The sequence below is a fragment of the Ambystoma mexicanum genome, chromosome 5q, assembly GCF_040938575.1.
Source record: "Ambystoma mexicanum isolate Mex_15411 chromosome 5q, UKY_AmexF1_1, whole genome shotgun sequence".
Taxonomy (NCBI): domain Eukaryota; kingdom Metazoa; phylum Chordata; class Amphibia; order Caudata; family Ambystomatidae; genus Ambystoma; species Ambystoma mexicanum.
This window is the reverse complement of record NC_090933.1, coordinates 361,699,055-361,712,569: the sequence shown is the minus strand read 5'-3', so window position 1 is coordinate 361,712,569 and position 13,515 is coordinate 361,699,055. Positions and strand designations below refer to the sequence as shown.

Below are 13,515 nucleotides of genomic sequence, written 5' to 3'. Positions count from 1 at the left end.
GGACATTGTTTAGTTCTGAGAGACCCATCAAATTGAGAGAAGGATCAGGTAGGGGGAGGGGGAAGGCTGGTCTGAGGGGCTGGAAGAGGTTTGTGGGACGGGTGAGTTTGAGAAAAGGGTTTTACACAAGCCAGTAGAGCGAAATAGGGGAGACTGTTTTGGGCAATTAGGAGACCCCATGTTAAAATAGTGCACAGACACAGCAGGATACTATGTTTGACTCTCAGCACGGCAGATTGACAGCTGAAGCTCTCACTTCAGCTTTCTAAGCAGCTGCTCATGCTGGCGTGCTGCTCCTCACTCTTCTTTGGCAACTACAATAGCCTTTAAGACCTTGAGAGGAGTCATTATCGCGGGATAATGACACACCACCAAGTTATGGCCCAAGGCAAAGCAGAAGGCCGTAAATTAGGGAAGGGCAATTGCCCCTCCCAAGGAGGTCTATAAGGCTATTAGCACGTAGTGGAGGTAGTAATACATGTTTTGTTGTAGCTTTGGGGGTGAAGTAAAACATTGTACTTGAATACTTGGTAAAGTAAATAGGTAACTGAGTTAGCAAATGAAATGGTTTTCATTTGTAATATTAATATAAAATAGTTGTCCTCATAAAATAAGCATTTTAATTGCAAACTTGATTGAACTGAAACAGGTTTAACATTAGCATGTATTTGGCACCCTGGAAAAGTAAATGGTTTGGAAAGAAATCTTGGCTGGAAATTGCATTTTTGTTTCCCTGTCTGCTTTTGAAGACAGAATGTTTAGAGTGAATTCAATACCAGTAATTAATGACTGCACTATAACCATTCTAATTGGCTGAGAGGAGGTCAATAACAATATCCATGTGCTAATATTTATTACTGATGGATCGAATTTAAAAGACATAAGCTGGCTCTTAATTACTATTGGCAATTTAACATGGTCCATGAAACAGCAGATCCCTTTAAGACAGGCAGGTCAGGTCTACCGGGGGATCTGTGCCCACTCTTTAAACCTGCCTCTGTCCTGATGCTCAGCTTCAAGGAAAATGAATGGGTAATAATGATATTGTGATATTATATAGTGCCTAATGTCAGGCTCCTCCAGCTTCTAAGCGCTGTTATAACAGGTGATATTGCCCCATTTATTAATGATACTAGATTTATTTAGCTCTGAACCTCGGTTTGAGACTCCAACTCAGGGCCTGATTTCAGACCCTTACTAAATCCAACCTTACCAACAGTATGGTGAGGATCCAGACTTAGAAATGTTGGACGACCAAATGGGGGTAGATTATTATGGAGATGACGAGGGCCAGGATGGGGAGGAGGAAGACGTCGCAGAAGTCTACAATATAGACTCTCCTGTTCGCAAAGAACCTCAGGTTACTGACTCTCCAGTAGATAATCAGCCCCTTTTAAATGAGGTCTTGGCTAGAGCTGCAGAGCACTTCCGCATAGACACTCAGGGGGCGCAATAGGAGAGGGACTTTGCAGAAGAGATCATGGGAGACAAGAGACCCATTGCCCAAGCCATTCCAATTCTCAAGTCAATACAACGCAAAATTGATCTTTCCCTTCTCACCCCTAATCTCACCAGGGCTGTAAACCCCAGAATTGAGAAGATGTTCAGGACTGCCCAGTCTGACCCACTTTACATAAGGGGTCAACTTAAGTCTGACTCCTTGGTAATCACTAACACCAGAAAAAGAGCGGTAACACCTCTATCATCATCTGAGGCTCCCCCAGACAAGGAGAGCGAAAGAATTTACGGTTTAGGAAGGAAAGTTGCCTCCACTTCCGCTTACCAGGCAAGAATCGCCAATATCACCACTCTGCTGGCAAGTTATAATTGCCACCAGTGGGAGCAGGTAGCTGCTCTCATTGTCTCCGCACCGGAACCACTAAAGGGCCAGTTAGCCCAGATCGCATCGAAGGGTAGAGCCGTGTCCGGATGCATCCTAGAAACGACCTTTGATGCCGCAGATAATGCAGGCCGGCTAATAGCAGATAGCACCGTCATTAAGAGGCACACTGGGCTTAGACAGTCAGTGTTTAAACCCGAGACCCAAGCTACCCTTACCGACATGCCGGTGGAACCGAATGTCTTGTTTGGCAAAGCAGTAGAGGACGCACTCAAAACTGCCAAAGACGAGTACTATACCCTCAAATCCCTGGGACAATTGACTAATAAGCCCACGAATCAAAGAGGGAATAGTAATTTTCGTCGCTCACGCGGCCAAAATTCCCAAAGGGGCTCCAATTACACTCAGGGACAGGGCACAACAGACTACCCAAAGTTACGGCAGAGGTAATAAGATGAGCCGTGGTAGAGGGAGAGGCAGCCCAGGCAGAGGCGGTACGCCTCCCGCAAAGCAGTGATATTCCGCTCAGGGTCCCTTCCCACGCATCCCCAGTAGGGGGGCGCATTTCCAACTTCACCCAAGCATGGGAAGGGATCACATCCGACAGATGGGTGCTGTCCACAGTGTCTGCAGGATACTGCATCGAGCTACACGAGCACCCCCGCAACCACCCTCCACGTCAAAAGATACATTCCCTGGACCACCAAAAGATCCTCCTCAAGGAAATCGTCAATCTTCTCGCAAAGGACGCGATAGAACTCGTCCCGGGCAACCAGGTAAACAAGGGTATTTATTTAACTTACTTCCTTGTGCCAAAAAAAGATTTAACAATGCGCCCAGTATTAGACTTATGCCCTGCAAACAAGTATGTCAAGCCCCAAAAATTTTGCATGACTACTCTCCAAGAGGTAATCCCACTCCTAAAAAGAGGGGACTACATGGCGACATTGTACATGAAAGATGCCTATTTTCATATTTCCATGTTTCCAGCGCACAGAAGATTCTTGCGCTTCAAGATGGACTGTCAGCACTACCAGTTCAATGTGCTGCCCTTCGGTATAGCTTTGGCTCCAAGGGTATTCACCAAGGTACTGGCGGTGGCGGCGGTACACCTACGCAGGGAGGCAATCCCAGTGTACCCTTACCTGGATGACTGGCTCATCACGGCGGAAGCCCCAGTAATTTGCAGATCCAACATCCAAAGAACGATTGACCTCCTCTTCGAATTGGGTTTCTCTATCAATGAGAAAAAATCAAGCCTGGTGCCAAGCACCTCCAAACAGTTCATAGGAGCTGTCCTAAACACTCAAGAGGGGTTGGCCTTTCCATCAGAGGAAAGAATTCGGAATATACTACTGCAAATTCCTCAATATCAGTCTGGTCGCCAGATAAGGGTGCGCAAAGCGATGCGTTTGCTAGGCATGATGGCGTCATGTATTTAACTGGTCCCCCATGCGTGCCTGCACATGCGACCCATGCAAGAATGGTTGACGAAACAGTGGTCTCAGGCAAGTGGTCAGTGGGACGATCTAGTGGTCGTTTCGCCAACACTTGTACAAAGTTTTCACTGGTGGACAAGGGGGAACCTGTCAAAGAGGAAACCCTTTTACGATCCGGAAATTCAAGCTGTAGTCACTACAGACACGTCCCTGTCGGGGTGGGGAGCTCACCTCCTTCACCACACAGCTCAGGGTCTCTGGTCTCACACAGTGGCCAAGAATCACATCAAGCTGCTAGAACTTCTAGCAGTCTTCAGAGCGCTTCGAGGTTCGAACCCCACCTGTTGAATCTGTCAGTACAGATCTTAACAGACAGTACAACAGCGATGTTTTACATAAACAAACAGGGAGGGACGCGTTCGCCAAATCTGTCCAGGCTTGCCCAGAGAATTTGGACATGGGCACTCAGACGGAACATTTACCTGTCATCTCAACATGTTCCAGGGGATCTCAATTCACTAGCAGACACTTTAAGCAGAGATCTTCTCCCAGAAGACCACAAATGGTGTCTACACAGAGAAGTCGTAGAAGACATCTTCTCACAGTGGGGTTTCCCCACTATAGACCTATTCGCCACAAGCGAAAACAGGCAATGCCCAGGATTCGCATCCAGGTTCCCCCAGCCAGACTCCAAGGGGAACGCCCTGTGGATGAACTGGTCAGGGATGTTTGCCTATGCTTTTCCACCAACCCCTCTCATGAGGAAGTTGGTCAACAAGATGCACAGGGAATCGATGACGCTCATCCTAGTTTCTTCCATGTGGGCGAGGCAACTGTGGTTCCCACACCTACGCAGACTAGCAGTGTGAGAACCCATCAGACTCCCGTGCTGGCACTACCTACTATCCCAGCACCAAGGTCAAACAGTGCATCCTCAACCCAGCTCAATGAACTTGGCAGCATGGCTCCTGAAGTCATAGAGTTTGGACGTCTCAACTTACCACAGAGGTGCATGGACATCCTAAAGGAATCTAGGAAACCAAACACGAGGCACTGTTATTTTGATAAATGGAAAAGATTCGTTATCTGGTGCCAGAATAAGCAAATCAACCCGGTTGATTGCACTCCTTCCAATATTGTCACCTACATGCTCCACCTGCTGGATGCAGGGTTGGTATTTAATTCACTCAAGGTACACCTGGCGGCGCTGTCAACCTACACCACCTCCCATAACAAGGTTTTGTGGTGGAAAATACCAGTGGTTAAAGCCTTTGTGGAAGGGAGAAAGAGACTCCACCCTCCAATTTCAAACCCACCACCAGGATGGGACCTTAATGTGGTGCTTGCTAAGCTCATGGGCCCACCCTTTGAACCCATGCATAAAGCCAGTCTCAAACACCTGACCTATAAAACTCCCTTCTTAGTAGCCATTACATCCATAAGAAGGGTCAGTGAAATTCAGGCTCTGTCAGTGCAGGATCCTTTCTTTACTGTTCATAAGGATAAACTGGTTCTATGAACACACCCTAGGTTCTCACCTAAGTTCACTTCAAAATTCCACGTTAACCAGTCCATTGAGCTTCCAGCCTTCTTCCAAGAACCCAAAAGCTCTGTTGAGGTGAAACTACACACTCTAGATGTGCGAAGAGCGGTCCTCTACTATGTAGACAAGACCAGGCCGCTAAGAAAAACAGACCAACTGTTTGTCTCCATAGCTACAGGCAGAGAGGGAGATCGCGTCTCTAAAGGTGCCATCTCGAAGTGGATAGTCAATTCTATCCAGCTATGTTACTCCTTTTCTGAAAGAACTCTGCCTTTTACGCCAAGAGCCCACTCTACAAGAGGCACTGGGGCCACTCTGGCTTTCATTGCAAATGTACCCCTTGACACCATTTGCAAAGCAGCTACATGGAGCTCTATTCACACTTTTACTCAGCACTACTGCATTGACACTCGTTCCAAGACAGATACTCAAGTGGGACAAGCGGTTCTAAGACACCTGTTTGCTCATGAGCCTTCTCACATCCCACCTCCTTCTTCTAACACTGCTCGCTAATCTATGCACAGCATGTGATCTAAGCAGATTCCACAAGCCTCAGAAGGGATACATTATTCACCGTAATCGTATTTCTGATGCTTGTATCTGCTTAGATTCACATGTGCCCGCCCTTCCTCCCCTCTGAGAGAAGGCGCATGGATGCTTGTAGTCTTATCTATCTATCTATCTATCTATCTATCTATCTATCTATCTATCTATCTATCTATCTATCTATCTATCTGCTTGGATAATCTGTACTCACGCTACTCCTCATGCTACCTCATGTCAGAAAAAATACAATCTGAGGGTCCTACACGCGTGAGGGATCATGGGTACAGTGGACATCACACTAGGGATAGTATTACTGGCACGCCCTGTGTCAACGCCCATTTTCGAGTTTCGAAAAAACAAACTGTAATACTCTGCAGCTTCCACTAGATGTCAACCTATGCACAGCATGTGAATCTAAACAGATACAAGCATCAGAAATAGGGTTACGGTGAGTAATGTATCCCATATACTTCTTGCAGTCTGAATCCGCCTGCAACTGCATGTGACCTTCAATGAATAGAACTGGGGACCCAAGCCTCGCTCATGAAGCGTGGCTGTCACAAATAATAGTATCATTTTCTGTGAAAAGAATTATAAAGAACATCCCACTCAATGAAGAGTACAACACCCTCCCAAGTGTGCCTCATACTTTCTTTCTGCCCTGAAGAAGGCTCGGCCTTTTGAATCACGTCTAGCCGCTTTAAGCCAAAACTCGAGTTGGCACTTTGTTTTGAGGAAATATATTTTTTCAAGCTGTGGGTGTTAATGGTTGGTGTATTTTAGACACCTCTGTAGATGCTGGGTCAACACATAAGTGTAGCCCAAGGTGTATTTTCGGTTAGGGTTTTTATGTTCACAATTCGTTCTCAGCCTGCTTATCTGGTGTACAGGCTTCTCTGGAGATCTTTTCTTTGGCTCTGCTGGCTCCGGTCCTTTTGGGTTGGGTATTGTTTGGGTGTATTCTGCGCCATGTGTGGTACAAGTTCTATTACAAATGTATGTATTCTGTGTTTATGTTTTGTCCTTAATATGCTTTTTCGAAGAAAAAAAACATTTGGTATTCTGGTCAATTAAATTAAGTTTTTTTTAAAAGAAAAGTCTTGTCTGAGAAACAATAATTCTGTGTGCACTACAGACCTATACTAATCTTTTTGTGTTCTGCTGTACCAAATGTGGCAGCATTCAAGAGAGGGGGAAATTAAGGCGTTAGAACGTGTGATCCTGATGGATAGCTGTATTGCTTTCCATCAGACCAGGACTGACTATGTACCATGAATTCCATGCATTTCTTGGTGGACTATATTGTCATTGGGTTTCTGTTCTGCAAAGCATTAATTTGCCAACTTTACAGATGCTGGAATATACTTGCTCTTTCATTTTTATGGATTTCTTTACAGTAGAACGTATGCTATTATGCCATATAGTCATTTTCTGAAGTGAAAAGTCAACATAATACCAGTAACTTTTTATTTTCCCGAACATGTGGTATGTTAAATATCATGGTGCAACAATAATTTGCTTGCACCTTGCCACTTCATCTGTATTTCAACCTTTGAGAGTGAAGTGAAATTATTTTGCCTTACAACTTTTTCCTGTTGATTTAAATTTTTTACAAACGCTCGTTGTTCCTTTACCAATAAACTCAATTTTTGACATTTATCTTCACTTTTGATCGAGAACTTGCATAGGTTTTCTATTTCTATGATGATCAATGGTTTACCAGCTTTATTATGGTTTTGGGACTGGGAACTCTCTCTTCTATGTCTATGATAACATGCATTGTGGGACTCTGTTGTGGTATATTGTCTTTATCAATGCTGTTTGTATCTGTAGGTTGTTGGGTTACCACTCTGTTAAGTCAGTGGCCCTCAGGAAGTGCTTTTGTGTGAAATACCTTTTCCTGAAGATAATGTTATAAACTCCTGTCACTTTGAAGAGAAACCACACTCCACATCCAATTTTCAAGACTTGATTTGTAACCTTCTTCACAACCAGAGAATATATTTTGAAATTGGGATCCAGGGATCCTCTCTACATGACATTTAAGTTAGCGTTCACCAAAAGTTAACATGTCAGTCTATGCATTCAATTTGCAAGCATTTGTGCGAACCTAGATAGCCATGCCTGCAAGATACCAGTGCGTAGGATGGTTGACGGGGTTAATTTCTTCATACAGTCACACCAGGTTCTGGGTATCATCACATATAGATAATACCAAAACCCAAAAGTATAGGTTATGGCCGCCATAATCTGGACATAAAAATGAAATTGGTGCCGGCTCGGTCTAACCTGTAGAGCAACAGGGCAATGCCTGAAGGGCCAGCCCATGATTCTAAGATGGGCCTGTTTTCCTTTCACAGAATAGACCACTTTTCTGGCCGGAGTGGACCAGTTTCATAAGTTACTAACTACACCAGTTCTAACCACAGTTACTTAGCAAATTTGTTTTCAAATGCATTATTTGCAACATAAGTTACCAAAAAAAAACCTTGGCTAGTACTCAAAAGGTCTGTTCTGAACTTTCTCTCGATATAGGAGTATACATCGTGATCCTTTGGGGAAAATCAAAATGTGATGTTATGCTATTAGGGTTTATGCCACATACCCCTCACATTTGCATCGTCTCCAGGCACTCTGGCAGCTCTAAAAGAGAGGGAGATGCTACATTGGTGTGATGAGAGGGGAAAGTGCACAATTGCTTTCCTCGTGTGTTGATGCACGCAGACTACAATTACCCTGAGCTTTGTATGCATGCAAGTTTCTAGGTGTATTGTGTTTAGAGCACCAGCGCTTCTGTGTCCAGAAGGGAGACCTCATGCGCTGACAGTGCTTGGATACCAGGGGATTGTGGTATATAGATTGGTTGCGGAGGTGTAGTGTTCTGTTGTGTGCTGTCTGGTGAAAGTGGCATTAAGAAGCTATGTGTGAGTAGCTTAGTTGATTTATGTGCGTGTCATTTGAGTGGTTAGTGGGTGGAGTTAGTGAAGGCTGCAATGAGGAATAAGATGGAGCCTGTAGTTCCTGTGGCAATGTTTGGGGGTCCTCGTGCACCAGTCATGTTTTAGTGCAGTATACAGAATAGCACCTGGGTGTATCTCATGGTGGAACTGGGGCAGAGATAGAGGCATGTCCTCCATGATGTGACTGAAGCCTGAAATACAATGGAAACCAGGAGCGAAGGTCCTGTACTTGTGCGTGTTGGCTAGTGGTGGGCTGGGGGAAGCAAGTATGATATTCCTGTGAGGTGGCAGGTAGGGGGTGGGGAGTTGGGGGTGCCCATAGAACATTCCCTTCGAGTTAGTTGGGGTTTAAACTGTAGGTGGATGTCTGTGTACTTGTGTCCGGGTTCATGGTTGGTGTAAGAATTCCATCGGGCTTCTGTTTGTTGGGGTGTTTCTTAGATAGTTGTTGTTGAAGCAGGTCTTGAGCATTTCCCACAATCTGAGGTGGCAAAGGATTGTGCGGATTTCCTTTGGAGGAGTGTTTCAGAGTTTGGCTACCAAGTTGGAGGAGGCCAATCCTCTCAGTCTCACTCTGTTCTTGAGTGTGGTCTCTAGAAGTACACTGTTGCTGTATCCTTGTATCCCCTTTGCTTGGCGCTGGATATTTACTTAGGTGGGCAAAAGTATTGTTTCTGGGCCCCACCCACCACTTATTAAAAGCAGCCACCTTAATCCCATTTTAAAGAACGTTCCCCTCCACCCCGGACATCCTTCGGGCAGCCCCACACTTTGAAGACCGCTGCCATCGGACAAGGTAGTAGCTCTTGTGGTGCTGCATTGAGTCGGACAGGCAGGCAGGAATTCAGTTTTGTCTGAGTTTTGGATGGATGAACATACTTGAGTTATGCGTGCCTTATTATCCTTTGGGGAATTTCCCTGGAGAACAGCCCATCGCAATATTTTTCAACTGGCCTGTGCCAATACAAAATGGGACCAACCATTTGCAGAGCAGTTCCGCCATTCCACCCAGAGGGGGCAGTTTAGCCGAAACAGCTGGGCCATATCCACTCTCCACATGAGCACAAGCAAGCCAAGATCGTGCTGGGGCCTGATGAGCAGATAGCTTCCTTCAGTCTCGAGGCAATGTAATCATAGGGCCCACACCTGGATACCAAATCCATTTGGAAAAAGCCACTTTTTTTTTAAATTGGCAGGCAAATGACTTTTTGTGATCACCACTGGACATTTCACAAATAACTTACCTCTTATTTTCTATGGTGTTTGTGGTGTGAATGACGTTCGGATATAGCCACAATTTGGGGTATTCTCCCACATGAAATTCCAACAATGTGCATGCTTTTAAGCAACTGCAGATTATGAATAGAATGATTTGGTGTTTTTTTAAGTTGTTTTGAAAGACAGAAAAAAAAGGATTCTATATGAAAATGTTGCATGGGAAAAAGCCGCCAGGTAGGTGATTTATTTTCCTGCACCCCTAAAAGCCTTCCCCCACCTATTGCAGGACGGGTATTAATTACAATTATATACTCCCGTCCTAGAATATTTGGGCAAAGTGCTTGATTTCCTTGCGAGTGCCACTTTGGGGAAATGTCGCCCCCAGGCGACCTTTTCCCAGTTGACTTTATCACTGGATGCCAATAAAAGAAGTGTTTTGACAAAGGGTCAATTTTGGGACAAACGCAGACTACAACGGTCGAGGGGAGCTTGCATTCTCCGGCACTGTGTACCTTGGCTACGGGGGGTTTATTGCGCCTATCAGAACTGAGCCCCATTATTTTCCTCTCTCAATCATAGATTTGTATTTTAACGAGGAAGAAAATTAGGAGCTGCAACAGGTAATTAATTCATGCCTGTTTTATTAATGCATTGCTTCTGTTTCCTACAGGCATCTTCACGGTTCCCCATGATGGCCGCTACCTGATCTCCTCGGTCCTGGCGCCCGAAAGAGACCAATACGTTGAGGCCGTCTTGTCCGTCTCCAACGTAAGCGTGGCGCAGATGCACACATCTGGTTATCGGAGAGAACTTCTGGAATACCACAAGCCGAGCTACGGAAAGCACACCTGCAGTGGTCCGGGAACGTTCCACCTTGTCCTCCACCTGAAAGCTGGCGACGAAGTCAACGTCGTGGTAACAGGTGGCCAGCTAGCCAACACAGACTCGGATGAGATGTACTCCACCTTCAGTGGAGTCTTCTTATACCCTTCCCCGGCTCACAGATAGCTTGCGCTTAAGAGGGCAGGCGCACAGGACATTGCGAAGCAAAGACCAAACGTACACAAGAAGTTTAAGCTTTAATATATACCACTTATCTACTTGACTGGCGAGGATTGTATTTTTATGATGTTTGCAATAGCCCCCTGTTGTATAACCCTGCACATGTCGACCGGGTCACTGAATCCTTCACAACTGTAATATAAGTGTGCCCTTGGCCTTGTCATGCTGCGACTCACCCCAGTTTTCTACTGGTCACCCCACCATGGATTTAACATTATTTTTACTGTAAATTTGAACACAGGACTTCATAAGTCTCATGATAACCTGGGGCACTGCGCCAAAAATGACGCAGCCCACAGAATCTGAGTATGTTCAAATTGCCCTTATACTGTTGTGACTCAGGGGTCCTATTTTGAATACAATTTGTATATTTAATGAGGAATCTTGCATAAAGTGCTGTTCATTTTCCTTTTCAAGGCTTTGTCAATGTAACTCGTTCGTCCTCACAATGAAGGCTTAAAGTTGTGTTCTGAAATCTTTCACAGGAGTCAATGAAAGCTACAAACAGAATTAGCCTCGATCGGCATTGTGATACCGCGCAGTTCCCCAGTCTGATAAACAACTAAACCATGTGTGTGCAGCGCATGGCAGCCATTTTGGAAAGCGTCTTCTATTGTATTCGATGCGTGTGCATAACAAAGCGAAGAGGGAAGAAGCTGGATTACCTGAAACTTTATTGACTGGTACAAAGTGTTTGGTTGGCAGTCATTTCCGCTGTTTTCCAATACAGCTGGGTTTGACTATTCTTATTTTTTCTTCTCTTAGTTTTATGATCTATCTTTTCTGGGACCATATAATGTGAAAAATGTAACTACAGGGACGTGGTTCCATAAATATTTTTTTCCAGTGGAAACTTTGAGGTTGCCGGTAGTTGGAAATTATTTCAAAGTTTGTTCCGTGTTACAGTGCAGTTTACGCTTCACAGCTGTTGTTTCACAGAGACCATGGGCCGCATTCATGTTATTGTTAGTGCAGTGCACTGCCAACAAGCACCCTGATTCACAGAGCGGTGCAAAGTGTATTTTTGCAGTGCAAAGTGACTTTTCACTGGTGTAAGTCACCTTGCACTGACAAAATACACTTTGCACCGCTCTGTGAATCAGGGTGTTTATTAGCAATGCAAAGTCACTTCGCACCAGTGCAGTCACTTCGCACCACGCGAAAAGTTCCATGAATTAGGCCCTAAATGTTGCATTCGTTTCTTGGTGTTTTTGGAGACGGATTCACGTCGGAGTTTATATGAGTGTATTTATTGTGATCAACATTTGTTCTGTTTCGTGTCTACTGATATTGTTCCTGTCTCTAGTTTTTGAAAGTGGTGCTTTGTAAACAAGCTAATTTGCATTGCTGCAAAGTGGGTGCAATGCAGGTAAGACCTTGAGTCAGTCCTGCCCGTCCACTGTGCATGCTGGGACTAATGTGCACTGGCTGTAGCGAACATTTCATTAAACATGTTCCAGAACAGATATCTTTACAAAACATAGCCTATGCACAGTTAAGAGTGTTGAAACATAGCTGTACCCTAATACGGTGCCTATTACTGCCAACGACACTTAGCACACGCCAGCATGGTTATTTCTCTCGCCTAAGGTGCCTTAGAATAAATAATGTTGCCTATCAGTAAACAATGATGTTGGCCCACACAAGATCACACGGGGTGTCATTTTGGTAAAAAATGACCATTTCCACCACCAACGTTTGCACTCACGTGCTGAGTGGTCCCCTGCATGTAATTTTCAACTTTTGCAAGACTGAGTGCAAAAATAAAGAGTAAAACAAGGTGAAATCACATTTACTCTTTACTTTTACTCTCTGCTGTGCACAAAAAGTAAACGCTGTCTGTACATTTCGCTTTGCAGGTGGAGTTTACTAATCGATTGGCATTAACAGGCAGATTCCATATGTATCCCGTTCTTAGTCTTGTACACCGGCATAAAAATGGCATGCAGGTGAAAGCGAACTGCAGACACACAGCAAGTAGGCGGAAAGCATGGCGGAGATGTGACTTCCACTCTGGGCCCCGCCGCTGCCTTGTGCCAGCAGGAAAATGTGTTGCAGCGTAAAATGAAGGCGCAAAAGCATCACAACTTGCGTCTACGCTTTCATTTCACTCTCCTCCAACCCATTTGAAAATAAAGACCAGAGGGAGGGGGTGGTCTTTATACAAAAACAGGTGGGTCTTTATACAAAAACGGTGATTGCATGTAGGGGTGCACTAACGCTTGCACTTATGTGTTGTTGTGTCCTGTATATGCAGTATAAATTACTCTCAAAACAGAGGGTCATAGTGGAGAGTAAAGCAAGGCGAGATAGCCTTTACTCTTTGTTGTGAGAGAAATTAAACACTGCCTGCAAATTGCGCTCTGCCGGCGACGTTTTATAATGGATTGATATGGATTCTCCCTGCTATTGAGCAGGTGCACTTCCGAGCCACAACCCATAGGAATCCATAGGTTTTACACCTGCATGAAAATCTCATGCAGGCGTAAAATCGTGTGATCCGCCAAAACGGAGGTGGTAAGCAAAGCGCAGATGGAAACTCTGCTTTGCTACCCTCCTACGCCCAGTAAGGGGTGCAAAATGGGGCTCGGGATTAAATGGGGGTATGAAAGCATCACGCCCTGCTTTTGCGCCTCATCCATTGTCAAAATGACCCCCTCAGTGATCCCAAAGAACTCTTCAAATACAAAGAAAGACATCTTTTAAAAATGTTCACTAATTATATTCTAACATTACTGGCACACACAAAAAACTGCGAAATTTTTAGCTAAATAATATGTATAATCCTAACTCCAATTCAATCGTTCTCCTTTTATCATCCTTGGAAAGGTAAAAGGCTAAGCCAGACCTCCTGAAGTGACTCATTGCGAGTTTGGTAATGTGCTGCCTGTTTTACCACTTCGCCAA

General features: G+C 44.8%; 1 protein-coding gene across 1 annotated transcript in view; it reads left to right on the top strand.

Moving 5' to 3' along the window:
- The window catches only part of EMILIN2 (elastin microfibril interfacer 2), a 272,868-nt gene extending 261,844 nt beyond the window's left edge, over positions 1 to 11,024 (top strand). Inside the window, exon 8 of the mRNA XM_069620858.1 lies at positions 10,217 to 11,024. Within this exon, the coding sequence (XP_069476959.1) occupies positions 10,217 to 10,554 (338 nt within the window). The 3' untranslated portion in view covers positions 10,555 to 11,024. The remainder of the gene's footprint in view (positions 1 to 10,216) is intronic.
- Positions 11,025 to 13,515: the final 2,491 nt, after the last annotated feature.